General features: G+C 46.3%; 1 protein-coding gene and 1 long non-coding RNA gene across 2 annotated transcripts in view; one reads left to right on the forward strand and one right to left on the reverse strand.

The window, feature by feature from the left end:
- Window positions 1–2,251: 2,251 nt before the first annotated feature.
- On the forward strand, window positions 2,252–3,640 carry LOC111929108 (uncharacterized). The gene is made up of 2 exons (XR_002864527.2): window positions 2,252–3,061; window positions 3,193–3,640. It is a non-coding gene; the product is annotated as an uncharacterized LOC111929108 (long non-coding RNA).
- Window positions 3,641–5,720: 2,080 nt separating this feature from the next.
- ADRA1D (adrenoceptor alpha 1D) overlaps window positions 5,721–25,692 on the reverse strand; it is a 39,845-nt gene continuing 19,873 nt past the window's right edge. Inside the window, exon 2 of the mRNA XM_023926608.2 lies at window positions 5,721–9,980. Coding sequence (XP_023782376.1) covers window positions 9,412–9,980 — 569 coding nt within the window. The 3' untranslated portion in view covers window positions 5,721–9,411. The remainder of the gene's footprint in view (window positions 9,981–25,692) is intronic.

The following is a 25,692-nucleotide window of genomic DNA, read 5'->3' on the forward strand; positions in this document are numbered from 1 at the left end:
CTGAACCTTTGAGAGTGGCAGGGGTGGAAAGGAATTGTGAATAAAGGAAAATATCATTATTCCGCGTGCATGGTGGTGTTCTGAGTGTAATAACAACCCTGGAGGAGCTGCTACTGAAATAGTCAGGTTCTCTTTGGCCACGTGTTCCTAAAAAGGAGAGAACAAACCTGGAAATGGTGAAGGGAAGGAGGGAATTGAGAGGTCTGGAAAAACCTCCTGTTCAAATAGGCCAGGATATGCATCCCTGGAAACATCCCAGGCCAGGCTGGACAGGGCTTGGAGCACCCTGGGATAGTGGAAGTTGTTCTTGACCTTGGCAGGGGGGTGGAATGAAGTGATTTTTAAGGTCCATCCCAACACAAACAATTCTGGGATTCTGAGACAGGATTCCTTCCTTTGGAAAAGGGATGGTGAGGGTGGACATGATGGTTTGTAATTTGTAAATTAATGACACACATCCATGGACAGCAGATGGGAAGCAGTTATTGCCACAGGATAGCTTGGATCCTGGAAGTGGATGTGGGATGAAAAAGGAATTAGGAATTAGAAATATCCAGAAATATCCCTTCTTCAAATGGCCTGAGTGTCCAAATCCAATTCCTTGGTTTAAAGAGAGGATGGAGTGAGACAGAGACCTCTCAGGCTGTCAGTCAGGTTCTTCTCTCTGCTAATAAATCCCTCCAAAATAAATAACTAAATGAAAAGGGTCAAAAAAAACCCACAAAAAACCCTGATCTTGCCAATATCCAGCAGCAAATAGAGCTGAGGGGGCCCTCGGTAGGAAAATGTAATGCAAAGGGAATGGGTGCTCAAAATAAAGTAAAAATTAAAGAGGGGAGAGGGAGAGGGAGAGGGAGAGGGAGAGGGAGAGGGAGAGGGAGAGGGAGAGGGAGAGGGAGAGGGAGAGGGAGAGGGAGAGGGAGAGGGAGAGGGAGAGGGAGAGGGAGAGGGAGAGGGAGAGGGAGAGGGGTCCTTACCTTTCTCTTCAGGTTCCTTTGGGTCAGTGGCAGATGCATTTTCTCCTTTGCAAAACAGGTGCTACAATCTCTGGCCAATACTTTAAGCTCAGCAGGACTTGCCAAATCAGGCAGAAAAACTTTAATTTTTAAGGGCAGACAGCATATTTTGATTATTGAGCCTGACCTCCTCTATAAGCAGGGCAGGAGAGCAAATTTTTATATCAAATCCATTACTTTTCTTTCAGGCAGACCATGCATTGCAAAATAATTCTCTTTTTTTTTCCCCAAGTTTTGCATTTCAACCCCCCTCCCTCACTTTTTTTGAAAAAATTTGCTCTGTTTGTTAATGACTTTTTTTCATTTTTATACTTTTAATTTAAAATTTAATTTAATTTAATTTTTTTTAAAGTTTTCATCTCCCTGCCAATGAGTTTTCTATTCCTTTGCCTGCTGGATGACAGAGTCTGCTTCCCAGATCCTGAGAGTTTGGGATCAGTTGGAGCCTGTGAGACTCTCAGGAGTAAGGACTGTGCCAGAGCAAAGATGATCATTTAGAGGCAGATTGGAGAAAGTGGAGACTGGAAATGAAAGTTAAATCCCATCTCCTGGTACATTAATCAGCAGGGGTGCGTTCATTCCTTCTCACAGGCGGTTTCTTGGCACAATTATTCATCTTTGCTCAGTTTGAGAAGCTGGAGGTGGGATAAATACCTCTTGTGCAAACAGAAATAGACGGCCAAGTCACAAAAGTTGAAAAAAACCAACCCAGTTTCTAATTCCTTGGGAGTATGGACAGGGAAGAACCTGTCCAGCCTGGCCTTGGACACTTGCAGGGATCCAGGGGCAGCCACAGCTGCTCTGGGCACCCTGTGCCAGGGCCTCCCCACCCTCACAGAGAACAATTCCTTCCTAAAATTCAACCTAAACCTGCCCTTTTTCAGCTTAATTTCCCCCCTGGTCCTGTCACTTCATCCACTCATCTGAAAAGTTGCTCTCTCCCGCTTTTTAACAAGCTCCTTAAAATGAAAAAGGTAAGAGCAAATACAGAATATGGAATTATGCAGCTCACACTCCATCCCACCTGAAATGCCACCCACGACAAATATTTGCCTGGACTCCAGTGGTGGGGAATCCACATCCTAGCTGGGAAAGTGATTTTGGTAATGGAATATCAGAGCACTCATTATTGATTTCTGCAGCACTTTTGGGGTGGTGATGGTTTGGCAGCTGTGCCCAATGTATTTTGGGAAATACGTTGGAATAATGTATAATGGGGAATAATGGAATTTTGGGAAGTCTGAGGACGACACAGGCTCACAAGTTCTTTGGCAAAGAGAGCACAGGGAGTGTTAGGAGGATAAATTCTACCCATATTTATCTGTGTTTATGTGCAGATCTGAGCAGACATATCTATTAATACAAATATATGAATATACACTTGTACAAAACCACATTTATACCCTGTCAAGCCCCCTCCCCTAAAGCTTTAAGAAGCAGCATTTAAGCTTGAAACTCTGAAACAGCTGAGAAATGAGAGCCCCACAGCAATCAAAGCGAAATTGGATTTGCACCGTGAATCATCTGGTGAGGACTGCAGTAATAAACAGGCATAAAACAATGGCAATTTACTCACATATTAACAACTGTGCTGTCGAGGCAGCAAACCTTTTAAACCCATAAAACCACCCTGCTGTGAGAAAAACAGGGCTACCCAGGGGCATTCCCTTTTCCCAAGGATGCGTGGAGAAATTCCAATTTCCAGCTTGCAAATGAGGAAGAGCTTTTGGGATACCTCAGCCTAAGTTTGGCTCTTTGTTCCTGTTGGCATGTGTTGGCTTTAGGGATTTTGGGACTCTTTTCTTGTGTTCCTGTCAGTTTTGTGGATTTCAAACACCTCCCGCAAACTTGGGGAAGTCTCCACTGACAAGGAGAAAGACCAAGGTGTTCCTCTCCTAATGATTCCAGCTGAAGCATCCTGGCCATGGATGGGGTAAAGATTTGGGACCTTTTCTTTCCAAAACCACCCTCCTGCCGCAGCTGAGCTCAAATTCCCCATCCACCCGTTGTTCTGTCGGGTTTTAAAGCAACAATGGATGTGCCAGGTGAGAGCAGAGGGGTTTGAACAGGCAGTGCTGCTGCCACTTAATTATGGTCACATTTCAGTGAGATTTATAAATCATCTATAGCCCTTAGGGATGGTTTTTATTATTTTTTTAATTTTTTTTTTTTTCAGCCAGAAAGCAGCAGCTGTGAAGGGAAGAAGAGTAAATTTTCAGCACAGGAGATGGATCAGACCTTGATTTTTTTTGTGAAAATCCCAAAACCTTGCTTTCAGTGAGATTTTTAGCCATGGTGAGCTGGACTAAAATGGGCTGAGTCCTTCCTTGCCTCAGTCTTTTCGAAGGCGAAGGACAGAAGTGAAGAAGTCCAGAAATCTCCAAACTGTTTGAAATGTCCTGCTTGAGGCCATACTATAAAAAGTTAAATTGGAGATCTGGGCACAATAAATGCCAGATAATGTTCTCAGAAAGTGCATAAAACCTATTTTTGATGCCTGCACCCTTCCCTCAAACCCCAAGACATGTTATCCACCACCACTGCACACAGGAAATCTTTAAATTTAGGCAAGTTTGGTTTATTGAACTGAATAGAACTGAACATTAAACCCTTTTTTCCTGGGACTCAGTGTAATTTACACTCTCTGATTTGTCCTTCCCAGCCTCTTGGCAGGACTCTGTGTCCTGGGATGTCACAGGGGCTGCTTGTGTGCTCCATCCTGATCTGACTTTTGGTGATGAGTTCAACCACAGAAAATATCCTGTGTCCTCTTTTCCCAAGAGAAAAGGAGGGATCAGACTTTGTTTCTCTCTGTTCTTTGACCAACATTTATTTACCCATCTCCCAGCCCAGGTCCTTCTGCCACCATCCTGAGCCAGTTTTGCACATCAGGTTTTCTATTTCCTGACGTGTGCAGATGTCTTGGATAACCTAGAATGGCTCAAATGGTGTGAAATGCCCATATTCAATCTGGAATTAATTATTTCTTTTTCTCTAATGGAATTTAAATGTGACTCCTACACAGACACCTCATTGGGGTGGAGAGCTTTTAATCCATAAGCTGAATCCCACAGAAGATCACAAAAAAAACCCCAAACCTCTCAGTGACTTTAGTGTCACTCTGTGTTTTGAGTCTCCAGGGAGGGACCCTTAGAGGTCTGAAAGTGGAAAAAAAAAAATGGAAATCTTCACACAGGATGGCTGAAGTTTCTTGGGACAAATCCCAGTCCCAGCTACAATCCCTGTCCTGTGAAAAGATTGTAAAAGTCAGTTTGTTGAGGGATGGTTTTCAATTTCTGAGTGGCAAAAGAAATTTCCCAGCAGGAACTGGCACACAGGGATGGCGAAATCCTATGACCTGGATGACTTGATGTGCATTTGGAACTAAATTGAGTTTTCCATTTTTTTCCCTCATTTCTGCCCATGGGCAGGGAACTGCAGGGTGCAATTTTGGCATGGATGGGCTGCCACAGAAGGAGGGGACACGGAGAGGTCTGGACCTTTCCCAGAGCCTGGGTCATTCCAGCTGAGTCCCTTCTCTGACCACAGGAAATTCAGGAGGAACAGAGGGAAAGAAAAAGCCAAGAGTGAAATATCCCCTGAAATATCCTCCCAGCTGACAGCAATTGCTGCCTCAGGGATTTCTCAGCTGAGATTATATAAATGTTTCCAACTGCCCTTGATGGGTTTATCTGTCACCAAGGCACCTAATTGCTGTTCTACCCCCTCCAGACAGATGAGATATCTCGTGGTGATGAGCTCCACTGTTCAAAAATGAGCCATGTGAAGAATTACCTCGCTGGGTTCATTTTGATAATTGGGCTTGATGTCGCTTAGTTCTTGCACCATGAGAGGCAGTGAACGCTCATTCTCTGCCTGTCTTCTCAGCACTCCTGGTTTTACAGACCTGAACTCGCAGTCACCAGAGTGACATTTGGTTTAAATGTTCCTTGGGTGGGAACTAGCCTGGAACTTTGGGCCATTCTAAGTGCATTCTACCCTTTCTCGACTGAATAATCACAAAAGCAAAGAGGAGTCAAGTTACACATATTCAGAGGTGCAAAGATATTTTTAAGGTCATTCTCAGTTTCTTCCATTCTCCATTTCTTCCCCCAAATTCTCCAAAGTAATTTTCACCTCTGACAGCTATCAAATATTGATCCAGGGTTTTAATGTTAGATTTCATTTTGATTTTCCCTTTTGCCTTTTACTTTCCTGTCTCAGATATGCATCATATAGATAAGAATCCCAGAATGGTTTGGGTGGGAAGGGACCTTAAAGTTCATCTCATTCCACCTCCTTGCCATGGGCAGGGACACCTTCCACTATCCCAGGCTGCTCCAAACCAAATCCAGCCTGGCCTTGGACACTTCCAGGGGTCCAGGGGCAGCCACAGCTTCTCTGGGCACCCTGTGCCAGGGCAGCACCACCCTTACATTTATTCCTAATATCTAATCTAAACTTGCTCTCCAGATGTGGCTGGTGCAATCCCTCTATGCCAGTGTGTCAAGAAACTGAGAGTGTCCTCTCCTGACTTGCTTTAATCATTAATTCTTCCACGTAGGAAAAGATTATCCTTGTGAAATTGCAAAAAAATGTGTTAGAGAAATTAGCAAGATTGGATCATTTTCCTGATTTTCTTCCTCCTTCATCCTCTATAACCATTGTTTTAAAAATCAGACACAGCAACAATTCACAGCAGCGTTTTAGACAGGTTTGTGCATGTATTTGGTACAAACAAACAAAAAAATGTGCATTCTGTTTCATAGAGCTTACATCAATCTGGCAGAACCTGAAACACAGAACAGAAATACTCTGGCTAATAAATACATCTGGGGATGAAAAATAAAAATCTATACATAAAAAATTCCAACGTTCTGCTAAAGAAAATGTACACTTATATACACACTGTAAACAATAGTAATGCAACCCAGCTGCAGCCCAGCTCAGGCTGACAGGGACCTTCCTTCCCTCGTGGACTTGGGAGAGTCCAGTGACACAAAAATTCATTTTCCACCCTCAACTCTCGGTTCCTTGAAGCAGCAAGGTCTGACAATGCAATTGTGACATGGAGCCAGTGCACTGAGGTGGGGTCTGATGGATAACTGAGGTGCAGGTGCTTTGGGAAATGGCCTGCCTGGAAAATCTGCTGGAGCAGGGCCATTCCCACAGCTGATCACACCCTTGAGGATCCAGGGAAATCTGTGGGATCAGACTGAATTTACCTCCTGAAAGTCTGAGCCCGTTTTTCCAAACTTGGAAATGTTTCAAGGAGAAATGCTCAATTCCAGACACTCAAGTCATATTTCATACAAAATTTTCCTTCCTCCCTGCCCAGCAAAGCCAGCCCTGTCTCCTCTAAATGAAGCCCTGCACGAGCAGCCTCAGAGTCCAGTCCTGGCACTGCTTCTGGTGCAAGATGAAACCAAATGCCAAATGAAAACAGGGCAAAACCCAAATATTTCACCTGAATGCAGCACAGCAGAGCTCAAGGCTTTCCTACAGCACCTTCCAGGGCATCTCTTGAGGCCAGATCAAACACAGTGAGCCAGAATTTGGGCATTTATGTGTGTGTGTCATGTGTGTGCTTAAACAGACTTTATTTTCTCCCTTGTAGGTCTGTAAAGACTTGGGGTGGAGAGGCAGCAGACCTCCAGACTAATCCTTTTTTCCTTCTTGAAAAGCTTTCAAGGGGCTGGAGGCTGTAAATATAAATATTTCAATACTGGAGAGAAAAAATATATATATATATTGAAAAGATCAGGGAGCAGCATAAGCAGAAATACCAGATCATTTATAGGAATGCACTGCTTGCCAGCATTTGCCAAATCTTCATTTATAGAGGGATGCTTGCCCATTTGCAGGAGAATGCCTGTTATTTTGGGAGTGACACATTTATAGAAACACAGATCTGATGTCTGTCTGTCTGTCTGGTCACAGATGCACTCATGGACTGTCCTCTCCCTGCTCCTTTCTCTGCCACATGGCCAGTGCCTTCCATTGGGATCCCAAAAACACCCAGGAAACCCGTGGCAGCTGCACATCTCACACTTCAAAATGACTTTCTGTGTCACCCCATCATCACTGTAAGGTCTCATTTCCCTCCGAAGCCAAACAAACAGGGGATAAAAGCAATATTTCCCCACAGAAGTTCCCTGCTTTGGTAGGGCAGAGCTGGCAACCTCAGCCTGGTTTAGCAGATGCTGGAGAAAATGCAGGTGGTTGTGAGTCTGAGTTCAGTGCAAGTGCTGGGATTTGCTGCTGGGAGGAAAATATCTGGACAAAATCTGCTGGTATTTGTGCAATAATTGGTCCAGTTTGTTCTGCATCAAGTAAAGGGTGTTGAGACAGGGCCAGCCCCAGATCTCTTGTCTCAATATGCACTGCACAAAAGAGTAAAACAATAAAAAAGTCCAACTTCCCTCCTGCTTTGTTTTCCTTTAAAGCAAATCAGAACATCAGAAAGAAAGGTGACATTCTCCTGGCTGTGCCTGGGAGCCTTTCATCTTCCTTTGGCAGCCACCCTTAGTGGGATGAGCTGGATGTGCTGCAGGCACTTCCATGAAAGGCTCCTCATGGGTTTGAGGGGCAGTGCTGATGTGGAGCAGTTTCCACTCAGGACATGTTTCCACCCCTCAGGACTTCACATTCCTGCTCTTTAGTTCCCTGGCTTGGGGCACTTCACCTCAGATCCTGCCTCCATCACCTACATCCTGCTCATGGCCTAACCTGATGGTTGCTCCTTGGGGCTCCTTATCTAAAATTTGATGAAACCACTCTGAATTTTCAAACCAGTGCCTGTAGTCCAAGGCCAAGCAGAGTTTGGGTGACCATTTCCTGAGCTGCCTGGTCAAGGTGGGCTTGCCATGGCTTCAGCTCCTTGAGTTTCCTGGAGGAGGCCGTGGTGCCCTCCTGAGGGGTGCTCACACTCTGGGGCTGTGAGCAGGGAGAAACCCCACTTTAATTGTCACTGCTTTTGACACAACCAAGGCAATTGTTGGCAGCCACCAAAAGTTTGGTGTGTCGAGCATGTGGGAGGTCCCATGGGAGAAGGATCATGAGTGTGACCCTGACTGGGGAGAAGATCTCTCTTCCTGAGAAGCTCAGCTCCACTCCAGCTTGGACTCTACGGGCAGTAGAAATGCAAACTTCTGAACTCAGCCACCCCACCTTTCCTGAGCCACAGCACAGGCTGGCTGAGGACCTGCATTATGGAATCACAGGATCATTAAGGTTGGAAAAGACCCCTTGGATCATGGAATCCAACCATTAACCCAGCACCACCCCACTCACTGTTAAACATCTCCTCAAGTGCTACATTCACATGTCTTTTGAACACTTGCAGGGATGGTGACTCCTCCACTGCCCTGGGAAGCCTGGTCCAGTGCCTGACCACCCTTTGAGTGAAGAAATTCTTCTTCATATCCAGCCTAGATCTTCCCTGACCCAACCTGAGGCCATTTCCTTCTGTCCTGAGTGAAGCCCCTGGGATGCATTTTTTTTATCCTGTGTTTTCTGAGAAAAAACATCAAGAGCAAAGAAGGAGACAGGAAAGTTTGGGGATGACTGACACCAGAAGGAGCTGATTTCTCTGTGTGTCGCAGATGAATGTTCACTAAAGCAAGGTGGGTTGCAAGTGTTTCACTGGAAAGTGAAATGCAAAATGCTTCACAGGATGGAATTAGAGGAGAGAGACCTGCACACCCCTTGGCAACAGTGCACACATCTGGAATACTCCTCTGGCCTGAAACCAGGTGATGTGGAAGGGCCAAAGCTGTGGCCACTGCAGAGATGATGGCTGAGAGCCGGGATCCCTCCACCTTGCTCGGGAATACCCCAGTCTGCTCTCCCTCCAAAGCCAAGGCCTCGTCTGGATGTCCTGCTCAGGACCTACAAGCTCCCAACCCACCCACATGAAGGACCAGCTGCCAGCTCCTGCTTGGCAGAGTCCTCCTGGGTGCTGCCTCGGGATAGAAACATGGCCACGTGTACTAAGGCAGGGTTGGCAACTTTCGGGATTCAATCTTTCCGTTAGATTTCACTGTGGTGTTTTTAAGGCAAAGGAGACATCCTGGTTTCCCTTAATTGCACAGTTCCTTCCAAAGCCAAAGACAACCATCCACCAGAGGAGACAGCTCCAGCCCTAAGGTCATATCCACACCTTCTCCTCCTGCTGTGGCTGTAGAATGGGATATGCCATTGGCTCTAACTTGAGGAACCCATAATCCCACAGAAGGGGCTGAGCTCCATGTGGGGGATGCTTGGATAACCTTTGGGCAACTGCATTTAATACCTGATTGCTGCTTCCAGCCTACCTGACAGACCCACAGCTGGTATCCCTCCATGTTTCTGCTGGATGCCTCTAAAGAAACCATCGACAGCTGCCCCAGAGGCTTCAAATATCTGTTTCTCTCAGCCCACAGCAGTCTGTTAAGTCATGGGTTTGGTAGTCGATGGTTTCTGTGAAATCATGAGGGATCCCGATCGAGACAGACTCCACCTCTGTTTTGTAGGTGGCTGTCACCCCCCCTTTGCTGGAGCCACCCCGGATTTTGTTAGAAAGGCTGTTCATCTTCTCCTTCAGCTGGGTGGATGCTGGTTTCTGGAAAGGGGTGAGCATTTTCCAGCCCTTGAAGCTGAGCGTTCGCCTCTTACTGGCTCTCTCCTGGAAGGAGGAGTTAAATATGAAGGAGCTGTTCAGGGTGTTAATCCTGGGCCTTAGGTCTGTCTCTGAGTCCTGCACTGAGCTGTTGATGGAGGCCCCTCTCCAGTGGTGGTCGTAGACCCTCCAGATGGGCCGTCGCCGCCGCTGGCACTGGCACTTGAGCAGCCGGATGAACGCGCGCTTGAACTCCTTGCTGGAGCACGGGTAGATGATGGGGTTCACGCAGCTGTTGAAGTACCCCAGCCAGAAGATGATCTTGAAGACGATTTCGGAGGGCTTCAGGGATGGGAAGAAAGAACCTTGGGAGAGATTGAAAGGAACGTGGTTAGAGGAAGTGGAAGGGTGTGGTAGAGTGAGGTGATACGGGTGGTGGTCAGTCCACTCTGGAGGAGGTGAGATGTGTAGAAAAGGCTGATGGTGTGGTGGTGGTGAGACCCTGAAACGTGTTTTCCCAGAGAAACTGTGTCTCCTCACCCCTGGAAGCGTCCAAGGCCAGGTTGGATGGGGCTTGGAGCAACCCAGACTAGCGGAATGTGACTTTCAGGTAATTTACTGCCTCCAGACTTATAGACTTCAGCATGAAAGTATGGCCACAGCCCTGCCACCTGCACTGAGAGAAGAGCAACACCCCTTCACCTCCTCCTCTCATGTACTTTGGGTCACCAGTGTCACACACCCTCTGTTCAGATTCTGTGGTCATGCTAAGGGGAGCTGTTAAAGTGGGCTCAGATAGCATCCACTGCCCCAAAGCTTCTCCTTGATACTTTAAAACACTTTTGTACACCCAGTCCCTCCTCAGGTTTTTGCAGAGTTTTCCAGTGGTTTTCTTGGTGAAAAACAGCAGATATATATATATATTTTTAAGCCAGAAGATGTCAGTGTTGCTCCCACTTGACCTCAGAACAGCATTCCCCACTTGGATCTGAAATAACTTTCTGACTCAGCCTTAATTTCTTTTAATTTTAGCTCCAGATGACAAATCACACCACCATGTGACTGAGCGTTAATTTGTATTTAAGTAAATAACATTAACTCCAGATATCATTATTATTTTCCCCTGCGCTCTTAAGCTTGGTGTCAAAACAGTAAAACAGGTGCCAGGAGCCAGAAATTCGTGACTGACAATACAGAAAAGCTCCCTGGGCTGTTTGCTGGAGGAAAACCATCCACCAGGAAACTCAGAGAACTGGTTCCAGCAAAACTTTCATACACCCATCCCTAAAAAGTGGAGAAATTTCAGCCAGACTCAACATTAGGTACGTGGGCAGCTCCATCACGGGTATGTGGGAGAAGATGGAGAGATCACAGCATTTTGTGGTGGCTGGGCAGGCAAAGCAGCTGAAACATCTGCTGGAGGCCCAGCCAAGGCAGGCAGGAGCTCAGGCTGGCTCTCGGGGCATGGGATGAGGACAGTGAGCAGAAATGACATGGCTGTGCTGGGAAGACTCAGGGCCTTCCTGGAAATGAAGGCATTTGCAGCCTCATGAACAGCTCCTGGTGGTGCAGCCAGTGCCTTTGAATGGAGCAATCAATGATCATGGAATCATGGAAAGGTTTGGGTTGGGAGGGACCTGAAAGATCATCTCATTCCAAACTCCCTGCCGTGGGCAGTGACACCTTCCATTAGCCCTGGCCTTGGGCACTTCCAGGGATCCAGGGACAGCCACAGCTTCTCTGGGCACCCTGTGCCAGGGCCTCACACCCTCACAGGGAACAATTCCTTCCCAGTATCCCATCTATCCCTGCCCTCTGGCAGTGGGAAGCCATTCCCCCTTGTCCTGTCACTCCATGCCCTCATAAATTCTCTCTCTCCATCTTCCCTGTCAGCTCCCTTAACACGGGGGTCAGTTTGGTGAGGCGATGACCTCGCCTTGGTTGTTTTAGATTAAAGGACTTTATTCTCTTGGGGGTGGTGCTGAGTTCTTCAGGTTGGCTCTGGGCTGCTGGAATCACCAGTTTTGATTTTAACCCCATCAGAAACACCTCCCTGAGTGACAGCCAGAAGCTTTGAGCCACCCCAGTGGTGCTGGGGCCATCCCCCTTTGCCTTCCATAACATCTCCAGTCTTCATCCCACCATGGCTTTGACCATCCCCCTTTTTCACAGTGCCCCCAGCCCACCCCCCTGGACCTGCAGGAACCATGGGTGTGTCAGGAAATGGGACATAAGAAGACGATGGACTTCATCAAACATGCAATCCTGCTTCTTCCCTTGACAGGGAGAGGTTTCCTGCCTCAGTTTCCCCACAGAGAAAGGGTTAATGACCACGACCTCTTCACAGTGTTGCTGTGAACCCTGCTTGCAGCGTGCTCTGGGTTCTCAGAGGAGCTGCAGCTCTATGGAGCATTTTTTAGCTTCAAGAGAGAGGAAAAGAAAACAAAAAGCTATGGTAACAAAGCAAATAAAAGAAGGGTCTCTTTTTAAATTCAACTGGTAATTACTGCTTGAGCCAGGCTACTTAGGGGATTGGTGCTTGCCTAAACAGCCTGATGGTTGCTAAAATAATAACTTTTATCTGGTGTTTAGCAGTTCAGGGCACAATGCAGTTTCTGTACTACGTGCTTTGTCTTTTGCATCCAGATAGAAAACACAAATTGAAAAGGAAAAGAAGCTCTGAATTCTCTGAATTTCAACTCTGGCTGGTTTTTACCCAGTGAGAACCTTGTGTACATATGAAGACAAGGGGCCCATTACCATCCTCATTGCCATGCAAATAAGCGTGCCCCTTGGAAGGGACGTGTCCTGAGTGCATCCAGAGTTTCCTCATTTCCTGGCCCTGGCATGAACAGAGCTGGGCAGGGAGTCCCCAGAACAGCTCCTCTACACATGCTGGAGCATCAGAATCCTCTGATGGGCACTGGGAGGCTGCACATAAGAGGATTTGAGGGGTCTTTTTTAGGGAATGCGTAAAAAATCGAATAAATCAGCACTTGCTTTCACATAGTCGAATATGCAACAGCACTTTGAGGGGTTTTGGGCTGGGCTTTGTAACATTTCCTATATAAATAAGTGAAAGTCAGTACTGAGTGGTGGACACTTGAAGAGCTCAGGAAACAGAGAAGGATGTGTCCAAGGCCCAGAAATAGAGAATGTGAGTAAAATATCAGGAATAGCAGGACAAGAGTGATGCACCAGCACTTCAGTCTGTTATCTTGGTGTAAGAGCAATTTTTGGTCATCCGGCCCCAAAAGCATTAAGATGAGTACAGGGCAACATCAAAGAACAGGAAACACGATTTCTGTAGGATCTGTGCCACCATCCAACAGAAACCTGGTCTTGTTTAAACTCAAAATCAGCCCTGTTGAGCCCAGCTCAACACCTCATGGGGTGAGGGAGGAGGAGATGGTGACACCCACCTTAGGGACATCCATCAGAATTTATAATAATAATGCTGGGGTCTCAGCAGTCCATATGGGGACTTTATCCCTTCCATCATTTTATTAAAGATCATCCCACATCTTGCAAAATCTGAATCTGACAGAGCTGGGTCAGGGCAAGGGCTGTATGTCCTGTTGTAAACCTAAATAATTATCTTCAGAAATTAAGAAAGCTGCAGGTGAGCTCAGGAAAAGCCTGTTTGCACCTTGCAAAGTGACTGAAGCTACAGACTAAACATGGTTTGAGGACTGAACTTCAATTTTTTTGATGACGCAAAAGTCGAGCCAATAAAGTATGTGCTCATAGCTTTTTTTTAAAGAAAAAATTAATTACTTGTTAATTAACTTGTTAATTAACCTAATTAATTACCCTACTAATTAATCACCCTGTTCATATTTGGGGAAAACCAGGTAGGTAAATTCTTCAGAGCCATGGCATGCTTCCCAAAACTCAGTGATGGGTGTCAGCAGATGCAATCTGCCCTCCATGTATCCAAACACATATCCCTTTTTTTTTAGGTTGTTTGAGCTAACACAATCCCATGATCTTTCCTTGCCTGCCCTTCTCCACCCTGCCCTCCCCATGACTCACTGGAAGGTGATATCACTTGGATTGTTCAGGGCGTTGCTGGTCCCAGTGTTCAGCGCTCGAAAAACAAAGCAAAACAAGAAGAAAAAAAAAAAAAAGACAAATGCACCAATGCAAATGGAGCCAGTCCAATCAAAATTCTGGCCCTGGCTCCCAGTGTACAGCCAGAATTCATGAGCAGGCTTGGTTGGCAAGGGCATCTTTGTTCTAACAGGTCCCTGCTTTGCAGCTTGTCCTGAATATTCCATGGTGCAGGAATGCTGCAGACATGGCAGAAGGTGGGCAAAACAAAGGGACAAAGTCATGTCCCAGTGCTGCCACAGCTTGGAAATGCACGGACCAGCAGGGCTGTTCAACACTGGTAAAGGAGTTGCTGTGGCTTGGTGTGGGCTTTGTAGCTCCAAAAAGAGCTTTTGGAGAGCTGGATCTTACAGGTGTCATCACAGGAGAGGGAAGGTGAAACCTCCCACAGGAGGGTGCAGGTGAACAGATAAGAAGAGGACATGGCTCATCTCACAGCAGGTTGCTCAGCTGTGGATGTCCCTGCAAGCAGGAGGGAAAAATTGATTGGCCAAACTCATGGAAAGTTAAAAAAAATATACATATATTAAAAATATAAAAATTAAATATAAAAACTAAAATTAAAATTAAATATAAATATAAATATAAATATAAATATAAATATAAATATAAATATAAATATAAATATAAATATAAATATAAATATAAATATAAATATAAATATAAATATAAATATAAATATATATAAAAATTACCAATGTGTGAACCACTCTGTTTCTGAGTTAGGAAACTCCAGAAATCCGTTTGTAGGATTAAGATGGTGGTAGGGAGAGGTGTGCCATCACCTGAACTTCTCCTGGATGTGGCCTCAAAGGTTCAGGAGGGCACTGAAGACGGCTTTAGGAGGTATCAGAGCAGCAAGTCAAAAGAATTGCAGCTGGTAGAGAAAAATCCCTGGCGTAGGAGGTACCACAGCTGCTCACTGTGGGTCCTCCTGGCCAAAGGAAGTCAGAGAATCGTGGAATGGTTTGGGTTGGGAGGGATCATAAAGCCCATTTCATTCCACACCTTCCACTGTCCCAGGTGGCTCCAAGCCCTTTCCAGCCTGGCCTTGGACACTTCCAGGGATCCAGAGGCAGCCACAGATTCTCTGGGCACCCTGTGCCAGGGCCTGCCCACCCTGATATTTAAAAACCTTGTATCCAACCTAAATTTCCCGTCACTCTCTTCCTTCTTTTTTTTTCTGACTCTCAAAAAGTAAATTAATTAAATCTGCTCCAAAATAATCCTGAGCTGCCCCTTTCAGCTCAATACCCAGCTTGCACCTCTCCTTGCCAGCTCCTTCCCAGGCCCCCAGGATGGACAACCTCACTGATGGAAGCTGCCAAGCTGTGGGAGAAGGGGCTGGATTTCAGCAAAGACTTCTCCCAGTGTGTGGAACTCAGATTCTGGCTGGTCTTTCCTGACCTTCTCCTCCGTTCTCTGTTAACCACCTCCACTGGGTATTTATAGGCACATCAGGGTCCCTAGAGGGTTAACACCTCCTTGGCGTGTCTTGGAGTGATCAGGGAGTTCACTGCCCTCCGAGGAGGGATCCAAGAGCTGCTTGGCCTGGAGGGGAGGACAGCATGTTCACAGCCACTCAAGAATTTTCCCTGGAGGACGATGGCATTGGGATATCGGGTGGAATTCCTCAGGCCTGTCAGCCCTCCAGCCAACCCCATAAACAATGTCACAGATCAGCAGCAGCTTCCCAATGAAAGCCCCAAAGAGCTGCCTTCGTGCCTCTCTGCTGCCTCTGTGTCCAACTTCTGCCTCCTGGTCTGGCCCAAAGAGAAGCAGGCAGAAGCCACCACTCCCCTGACCATTGCTGACCTTCTGGGCAGTGTTTTGTCTCAGATCATGGTTGGGAAGATGCTCCTGGAGAGCTCCTGGCCATGCCAAAGTGGTGGGGTGTGCAAACCTGGAGTGTGGGCCCTGGTGGGGAGGGAGGGAAGATTTAGGTGTGATGGACATCAGGGAAACTTTTGTCTAGCAGTGGTGGGGAGATTGCAAAGGGAGGAGAAACCAGTCAAGGGCTCTGAAAAACACCAGTGCTCTCAAGCAGGATCTCAAATCTGAGGTCTGAGTGTGGTCTGTGTGTCAGCAAGAGGAGGATAATGAATCAGAGCCTTGTTCTGGTCATTCACTTCAAATTCATGGCCTCCAAACCTGTCTCCCAACCTTTAGGATTATGTTCCTAGCGGTGTCCTCAAAACTTTTGTCTAAGGTGCTGCACATCAGTAGGACTTGGACCAAAATTGCCCTTTATCCCCTCAAATACTTTAGATCTTCTCTGAGTAATCCTGAGAATTTGGACCACTGGTGGGAGTAATTGATGTGAAGACATTTATGAGGCATCTAATTTCCTGAAAAGCGTGGCTCTTGTGTGAATCACCCGTGAATCTTGTGTGAATTCTTGTGTGAATCACCTGACTGAGTGCAGGCACCTGAGCAGGTGCTGGGGCTCCTCTGCCAGTCAGCGAGGGCAGGTTTTGTGGTGAGAGTGGAGTGATCCATCTCATCCTGAGTGCAGGTCACCGGGCAGATGGATCACACCAGCTTTCAGATGACTGGACTCAGACTTCTGGCTCATGGACAACCACATCACGGGCATCCAAGGTTATTCCTGATGGATTTCACCCTGAATGTCAAAATCATCTGCTGGTCTGATGCTCTCTGAGAAGATGCCAGAGCTTCCCATGCACCAGTTTCTCCCCTGTGCAGGACAGGACTTTGATCATGGGAAGAATTTCACTAGTGGAAGGTGAAGTGGAAAGCCACACAGGTTCATCTAAACTGTTCCCTGACAGAAGCTTCACAAGTAATTCCAAGGATTGTGAAAAGTGCTAATTTGCAGATGAATTTGGTCCAGGCAACAATTTACTCCAGAGCCCATCCTCAACAGAACATAAGGAATTGACTTTGCAGCCCCCCAGCATTTCCCCAGCAGACTCTGCTCCTTTAACCACCTCCAGATGCCCTGGTGCCACATCACAGGGCACAGAATGCAAAGTTTCTGCTCCACACTGCAGATCCAGGCTGGTGGGCTGCCACACTGCACCCCCTGCTCTGCCAGACATCCTGAACTTCACAAGGCAGGAATTATGTGCTAGGACCATGGGGACACTGCATGAGGCACAAGACAGGCTTTGGGCAATACCCTGTGAAGTATTTACTGTGTTCTCCTCTGCTCTACAACTCTTGCTTCAGGGGCTTGAAATCATCTTTTTTACCCCTCTCTTTTTTTTTTCTTTTTTTTTTTTTTTTTTTTTTTTTTTTTTTTTTTTTGACAGTATAGCTGCTCTTAGTTAATTTGATTCCTGATCAAGTTGTAGCTAAACTTATAATTTGCTGGATATTATTGGGAATGTGCTTTTGTGATATGATTAGGTGAGGGGGACCAAAGAAGGTTCAATCATACAATCAGGGAATGGTTTGGGTTGGAAGGGATCTGAAAGATCATCTCATCCCAAACCCTCTGCCATGGGCAGGGACACCTTCCACCAGCCCAGGCTGTTCCAAGCCCAATTCAGCCTGGCCTTGGACACTTCCAGGGATCCTGGGGCAGCCACAGCTTCTCTGGGCACCCTGTGCCAGGGCCTCCCCACCCTCACAGGGAAGAATTTTTTAAAATACCTAATTTAAACTTACTCTCTTTCAATGTGAATCCATCTCCCTTTTCCTGTCATTCCATGTTTTTGTGAATAGTCTCTCTCCATCTTTCTCATACGCTCCCTTCAGGTGCTGGAAGGCCACAATTAGGTCCCTGCAAAGCCTTCTCTTTTCCAGGTTAAATAATCTGAATCTTTTTATATACCATCTTTCTTGGGAGGGCACTGACCCTTCATTCAGGGACTCACAGCTGAAATCATCATCAGGAAATCCCTGGAAGGTGACTTCATCCATTGCATCCTCCTTCCAAAGACCTGCATGTCCCATGCACAAAACCTTCTTGCCCTGCAAGGAATACACCACATTCCATCTTTCATGAGGGATCTCTAAAGAAGAAAGTCGTGTTTTAAACAAAGGAATAACTCAGAAATCATGGCCTGCAGAGGGGTTGATACCCAGGTCTGTAAGGAGAAACTGCCAGCAGCACATGGTGGGTACCACCAAAAGAAGCCCTGAGTGGTGCATCTCGTCTGACTGGATTTCTCCTAGGTTTTCCATATGGTTTTCCACATGGTTTTCCACAGTCTCCTGGAGAAACTGATGCACTTTGGTCTGGAAAAGTGGACTGACAGGGCTGGCACCCAGGGAGAGGTGATAAAAAGCTTCTTCCCAAAGAGGCAACCTGTCACCCATGGGATCGATATCGCCCCCAAAGCTGTTATATATCTCCATAAGTGATCTGGTGTGTCCTGATGAATTTTCCTGATGATACCAAACGGAATGAGGACATTCCTGGACACTTCAGGAGTGGGGGCCACCCTGCAGGAAGACCTGCATCAACATGAGCATCACCAGCAGAGATGAAGAAGGAATTGTGTCACTCCACGCACTGTGCTCAGTTTTGGTCCCCACCAGGCTGGAGAAAGTCCAGAGAGTGGTCAAGAAGATGATCCAAGCACTGGGAAGCTGCCATGTGAGGAAAAGCTGAGAGAACTGAGCTTGCAAAATTCTTGAGAAAAAAATCTGAGTGGGAGGTTTCTTTGCTGTGTAGCTACAAAGAAATTGTGACTCCCTTTTCACAAGGAGCCACCTGGAAAAGATGAGGAGTCATGGGTGCAAGTCATTCCTGGGGATATTCCTATTGCACTCAATTGTTCAACATGACAGCAATCAGCCATCAGGATAATTTACCCAGGGAAGTGGTGGATTCCACTTTTAAGATTCAGGTGGACATGATGCTGGACCATCTTGTGCAGATTGTGCTTTTGCCGAGAAAAGTTGGACCGGATGGTCCTTCAGGTCCCTTCTGACCTGGTATTCTGTGACTCCATGAGTTTTTCCTGCTTCTTGGTTTTTAACAGGAACTCTGTGGACTCTACTCAGACAGGACTAGACAGAGGAAAGGGAGAAAAATTCTGAAACCATACTGGGGCCTGGATTCTGCAAACCAAACTCTTGTTTAAAATAAATCTTTTAAACTGTTAAGACAATGCTTTCATGACAGAATCAGAGAATGGTTTGGGTTGGAAGGGACCTTGAAGAGTTCTAATTCCAACCCATACCCTCAAATCATGCTCCCCATTATCTCACTTCAACTCTGCCCTGGAATAGCCTTTTTAGCTGCTCGGTTCATCCTCCAAGAAGAAGGCCTGGGCAGCAGATTCAGGACACAGACAGTTCTGAATAAAGCATGGTCAACAGGAAGATGGACTTTGAAATTAATCACAAAATTAAAAGGAAGACAAAGATGTAGGCGTTTGACATCTGACTTTTAGTACAGACTCCCTTAAAGGTAATATTTTTGCAGTGTTCCTTGTGCTTGGGAAAGATGTGTGTGTGTGTCCAATTGCCTGTTCTTTGATTCACAAGTAATAGCCTGACTCCAGCCCCAGAGGGAACCTTAAAACAAATCTTAGAATCATGAGACTCAGCAAAAGGACATAAATAAAATTAGGAAAAAAAAAAAAAATTAACAAAAAAAAAATAAAAGATTGACCAGTCTGGCAAATCCAAAGGGAGATATCAGGAAGGTTCTTATTTACCAAATGCAAATGAAGAAAAAAAGAGTCTCCTGAGAGAAGGAAAAAGTCAGGGCAACTGAGCTGCATGTCAAGAGCTCTTGTCCTGCTGGCTGAGCAGGAAGGAGACTGGAATCCATGTGCTGATGCATGGCAGATCCGTGCCGGGATGGTTCACCACAGGAAACACGCTCGGGGCAGCCTTTAAAAAGAAAATTTCCATCTGGCTCGGGATCTGAACGAACACAATGGCCTTGTGGGGTTGCTAAGCTCCCTCCAGGGCAGTGCAGAGCTTGCTCAGAGAGGAGCATTCCCGGGGCTCTCCGCTCTCCAAACCAAAGCATCCTGAGCTTGTGCTGTGCCCGAGCCTGGGAATCTCTTCCCTGAGCACACCTCAGGGAAACACAGCCAGGATAACCAGCCTGGGGAAAGGAAACATTTACAGACAAACTGACTTGCTCCCGTCTCAGCAGGAATAAACCATAGGTAGAATGTCTCATGGGTAAAAATCCAACCATAGGCACTGATTTTACAGGGGCAGTGATGAGGGGAAATGTTCTTGAACTGAAAAAGGAGGGATTTAGATGAGATACCAGGAAGAAATTCTTTGCTCAGAAGGTGGGGAGGCTCTGGAAACACTTGCTCAGAGAAGTTGTGTCTACTCCTGGATCTCTGCAAGTGTCCAAGGCCAGGCTGGACAGGGCTTGGAGCAGCCTGGGATAATGGGAGGTGCCTCTGCTAATGGCCAGGACTTGAATGAGATCTTTAAGATCCTTTCCAATCCAACCCATTCCATGATTCTATGACAAACTATTAATCCTCAATTATTTTTTTTTTCTGGCTGGCTCCCTTATACTCTAGTTTTCCATGAACCATTTGCCAGGCCTTCATGGACTGTCAAGATCTGGAGAGCACGGTTTGGGAATTACTCTTCCAGACTAGTCCTTGCATTGGTTGACAGCAGTTCTTCGTGGTGAGACCTCCAGTTGCCTTCTGCTGTTCAACTCCCTTTAACACCGCCCTTAAACTTCCCTTTGCAAGGAGATACTGTTCTTTGGTGGCTTCTGCAAACACAAATTTGGCTTCCACTCACCTCCAAGATAAAATGTGCTTTTTCTATCAAAGTTTCTATCAAGCTGCCACCTCCACTCTGCTCAGGAACATTGGGAATGTGTATTTTTTCCCAAATTAAAAGGTAAGCTTGGGGGAATCCTGTGGAAAAGGAATGGAGGGGAATGATTTTCAAGCAAGACATCCAAGTCTTGGAAAAACCACTGTGTTTGCTGGGTTGGGCCCAAGACTACTCTTTGTTTTTTCCAACTCAGAAGTTCTTTTCTCTGCACTTGGTTTTCTAAGAATGTGAACTCACCCGCCCTGTCCTGTTTACAAGCTCGTAAATATGTAGATCAGATTTGGCTGCAGGGTAGGCCTTGGAAGGGCTGAATCCTGCTGGGAACACATGGCATTTTATGTACAGTGAGGCCAGATCTGCGCTGCACAGAGGAAAAAGGCAATTTTTCATTGGGACCAACCCAACTCGGGGAAAAGGAATTTGTACCCCAAGCAAAACGCACAAATCCCGGCTTAAATTTGAAGCTCAGGGTGAGCAGAACTCACCTGGGGCAGGTGAGTATTGCCAGGACCCCCACACAGGTGACACCACTGGTCTGGGAGGATCCTAGAGTGAGCCACTGTGGTGGCTGATGGCTGGGAACTCACGAGAAATTGGGAAAACACGGTATCGAGAGGAAGTGTGGGAGCTTCCTCGGCACGATTCCACCGTGCCAGCCCCGAGGGCTTTTCTGTTTGTATCAGAACTGGGCAGACAGGACGTCACTGGCCGTGGAGCCTGGCACTGCCAGCTCTAATGGATGCTGGACAGCATCCTCCAGAGAGCCGCACCGCCGCGCCCGGTGCCACGGCGTCACGGAGGAAAGGGTGGGAGGAAAAAAAAGGACTGGGGAGGTGGATATTTTCAGCTCTGATGAAAAATTGTGGCTGGTTTCACAGGCTCAGGAGGGGTTATTCAAGACCAGCCAGCCAGCTTCTTATTTCTTTTCAGGCTTGGAGGGGAAAATCCTCCAACGCCTGCCCTGTTTCCGCACTCTGCTCCAAGGCACAGCCCTTTTGGCTTTAACTTGCATGGAAAAATCCACGGTTTCTCATCTCTCACTTTCTCTTTCTTTATGTTTTTTTCCTGTGATAAGAAGGGAAACTTAAAACTCCAAACCATATTTCCGTCTTTTCCCCCAACCTGGAAACATTCAGGGGAGATAGCAGAGTTGGTCTGTCTCTCCCCATCCCTGAAAGACATTTTTCAGCTGATATGAAGCTCTAAACACATTGCACTTCAAAAAGAGACATTTTTCCCCCCTCTCTCTCAGAAAACAATGGGTCGGTGGAACTGAGCTCCAAAAATACATCAGGAGTGGTGAGATAACAACATCCTCATCACTCCCAACAGTTCCTGAAGCCCTTAACTTGAAGGGATAAATTCTGCTGTTACATGCTGCACTGATTGCCTGTGAAGGACCCCTCTTACTTGTTCCTTTCCCTCATCTCCACAGGGAAGGTCACGTCCGTCTGATGTGACCAAAGAAAGAATCGTGGAATGGATTGGGTTTGAAGGACCTTAAAGATCATCTCATTCCAACCCCTTGCCATGGTCAGGGATGCCACCACTAGAACTGGTTTCCCTTATCTGGTTATTCAGCAGTGATGCACTTAAGCCATATATTTTGACACAAGAGGCAAAAACTGCCTGCCTGGTTGTCTTACCCATAGAGCTGAGCCTGGGACAAGCACAGAGACCATGCTGGGAAGGGCCAAGAAACGTGGGAGCAGACCAACCATCACATCACAGTGGTTCTGTATCAGCTTTACAGCCACAGGGAGTTTTAAGGAGGTGTTTCAGGAGAGGGAATGCAAAAGCCATGCTGCATTTGTCTGGATTAAATACCTGCACAGGGCAATGGGATCTCTGCTGAGGAGAGAAAGTGTCTTAAAGTGTCTCATCGTGGTAACGAGGCTCTCTCCCCACTGACATGCTTCCTGCTCCATCTCAGCCCTGTCCCTATTCATTTTTTTAAATTTCTGAACCTGAAAGGAAAGGATGAAGGTTTGCATTCCATTTTTGTGGCACTTTGAGTACTGTCCATGAGATTCTGTCTGCCTCTCTTCCACCTTTTCATTGGATAAACAAGTGTCTTTACTCCCATGCTCTTCACTCATTGCTCAGAAATATGGCACATGGGGTACTCTCCCTGCCTTGATTCCTAATTAGCTCTTGGATATGCAAATTCTGCATGTTTACTTCTCATTCCAGGGAAGTGACTCTAGGTAGGCTTTCAAACCCTCCTTGAGAAAGTGCTGCTTTTGTGGACAGCCCTTATCAAGAAAAGAATAATCCCAGGAAATTATTATCCTCTCTTTTTTCCTTCATCACCAACTAGTTCCTGACTTGCTGCCTCCCTCTTTGGTCACTTTGATGTGTTTCTTATTCCAAGAGAACAAAATCCTGTGCCATATGTGACTGGCTCTGCTTGTGCACTTCCACCAGCAGTGCTGTGTAAAATCTGGGGGGATTCTGGGGGATTCTGTGGGGGTCCCAGTGGGTCCCCAGCATGTCTTGGTCAGAAGATCTTGGAGCAGAGTTGTTCAGTCCTGTCTTTGTGAGATGAATTTAAGGCTGGGTAAGGAGACTCTTTAGCTGTGAGGCAGGACTGAGCTTGCCTTCAATGCAGACCCCCTATAAATTTCCTCCAGATATCCAAAACACTGAAAAGAGCAAATTCCCTGGCAACAGAAGCCATCTGTCACAGACAACACCCCTGACCTGCTTCTTCGATATTATCAACCTGCTCATAATTAAATATCCTGTACTACTCTGTGAAGCTGAGCCGTGTGATGATCTCTAACATAAAGGTCGTGGCACAGATTTTAAAGGTTGTTACACACTGAACTCTCATTAAACTCAGGGGCATTGAGCATGAAAATATCTTCTGAACATGAGAGTTCCCAGCATCAACCTCAGCACTGCATACATATATCAGCAATAATGCCAGTTCTGGATCAGTATTTGTTCTCACCCTGAAAAATAGCGAATATTTTGGTTAAATGATTCATTGGAGGAATGTTTTACCTTCCAGGAACAATTTGATGACTTGCTTTTACAGTCACCTCCTTCACAGAATGGCTGTCAGGGCTGCTGGCAAAAAGACAGGTGTGATTCACCTAGGAGCGACATGTCACAGAGAATTTATAATAATAACTCATGCTCAGATCATAAAATGCCAAAAATGGGAGCAGGCAAACCAGACCAAGAGAGACTGAAAAATGGAGGTACTCATATGGAAAACCACGTCCCTTTTCTGTACCCACAGAGCAGAAAAGAAGCCAAAGGAGACAGAAAATGCTCTGAGGAGCTCTGCAAGGTCTGGAAAACTTGACTTAGACCATGATTAAAGGGTCTTGATGTATTTGCATTATCCAGAAGAAACTGAAGTGATTTGCTCCACACTTCATGGTGAAATACAGGAGAAGCTGTTTCTGACAGCAAAGGTATCTTTAATCTAGCCAAGAATGGTAGAAAAATGTAATGGCTTGAAGTTCCAGCTAGATAAATTTACTCTGGGAAGAAAGCAGTCATTTGTAATAGCAAGGATATAAAACAACTGGGAAAAGCATAACTGGAGGCAGGGATTCTCCATTATTTGCAGTCCTGAGTTAATGCTGAGTGTCTCTTGAGGGAGAAAACTTTTCTTTGAATTACAGAGGAGTTGAAAAAATTATTGAATGAGGTGCTTAGGGATGTAGGTGTCTGTGAATCACTGCAGACAGTCAGAGCAGCCCTTTCAAACCCTGAAACTCCATCCCAAAACGTGGTGGGTCTTGAATATAAAAGAGTTGTAAAAATTATCCTGACACACAGTACTTCAGACATGACAAGGGCAATAACTATTTAAGAAACTGCTTGTGTGCTCCAGAAACTGCTTTAATTAGGAATAGCAGTGACCTTTATTCCCTGCTGTAAATCTTTCTGTGTGTTCCACACGTGTGCTGTGATGTCTGCATTTCTGTGCATTTGATTGCACTTGGAGGCACCAACAGTGAGTCAAGCACCCGTGTCAGGGGGTTTAATTTGAGCATAATGAAGGTTTTGCTTGCTGGGGATCATGTCAGCATTTAATTAATTACAATGAACTACACTGTTGATGTTTGAGAGCGCTGCTGTCACATCCAGAGTTAATATCCTTCGGTGCGACAATAATTACCCAGAGCAAACAAAGCTGGGAAGAAACAAGCACTGCAGAAGCCTTTCTGGGCCCTTCCTCACAAAGAAAGCTGCTGCCACAGGTGTCAAGGTCTGCAAGGAGCTTGTGAATGCCACGAGCAGAGCCCTGAGCCAGCTGTGAGCAGTTGTTCAGGTCCCAGCAACATTGAAGCTCCATTTTTTTTTTTTTGTGCTGTTGAAGAAATCAATGTGTGACATTCAGGGTACTGGATATCTGGAAGAAATCCCTCTCTTTGTGGTGGGCACAGTGTGCCCCTGGATCCCTGGAAGTGTCCAAGGCCAGGTTGGTCAGGTCTTGAAGCCATCTGGGATAGTGGGAGCTGTCCTTGAACATGGCAGGGGGTGGCACTGGATGATGTTTGGGGTCTTTTCCAACCCAAACCATTCTGTGGTGATTCCATGAGGTGCTAAAACTGTCCTGCAGCTCTGGGGACAGCTGTGGGGAGCACCTGGGCTGTCCTTGTGGTGTTGGATATCTGACTGCTCATACAGCCTCGTATCTGTGGGACACACAGCTCCACCTGGGACTGGTTCTAAAGACTCCCCAAGGAGCTGGGAAAGCAGATGTATTAATAGAAAACACCATGAAAAAGAGCTCTTCTATTAACATGACTTTCTCCTGATGTCAGCTTTCCCCTCTCAATCCAGCAGAATATGGATAACCAAGAGCAAGAGAAGTAAAAACCCTCAAACAACCAAAAGGCTTATTATAAATAAACATCCCCCTTCTCCTCCTCACAGCTAATGCTTTCTTTGGGGACACTGCTTGAAGTTACACATCTAAATATTCTCTGTTCCCTGTCAGGGCAAGGAAACAGCACCTGCCAGTGTCTCTCTGCTGTGCTTTCCTCCCTGTGGTGATGTCTCAGTCTCAGGGACAGGTGCCATGCCCCAAACTGACATGGCCTTATCCATGCATAGGGAAAAACATGGGCAAATGAAAGACTGGCTTGTTAGCCCTGACCTGGAAAAGAAACGGGAATGTCAGCTCAGAGTGCTTCCCTGATAACAGCATATCCATTTAGAACAGGGATAGGCTCCAGGGATCCCAGTTCCATT

This window comes from Cyanistes caeruleus, chromosome 5 (assembly GCF_971803275.1).
Source record: "Cyanistes caeruleus chromosome 5, bCyaCae1.hap1.1, whole genome shotgun sequence".
Lineage (NCBI taxonomy): Eukaryota > Metazoa > Chordata > Aves > Passeriformes > Paridae > Cyanistes > Cyanistes caeruleus.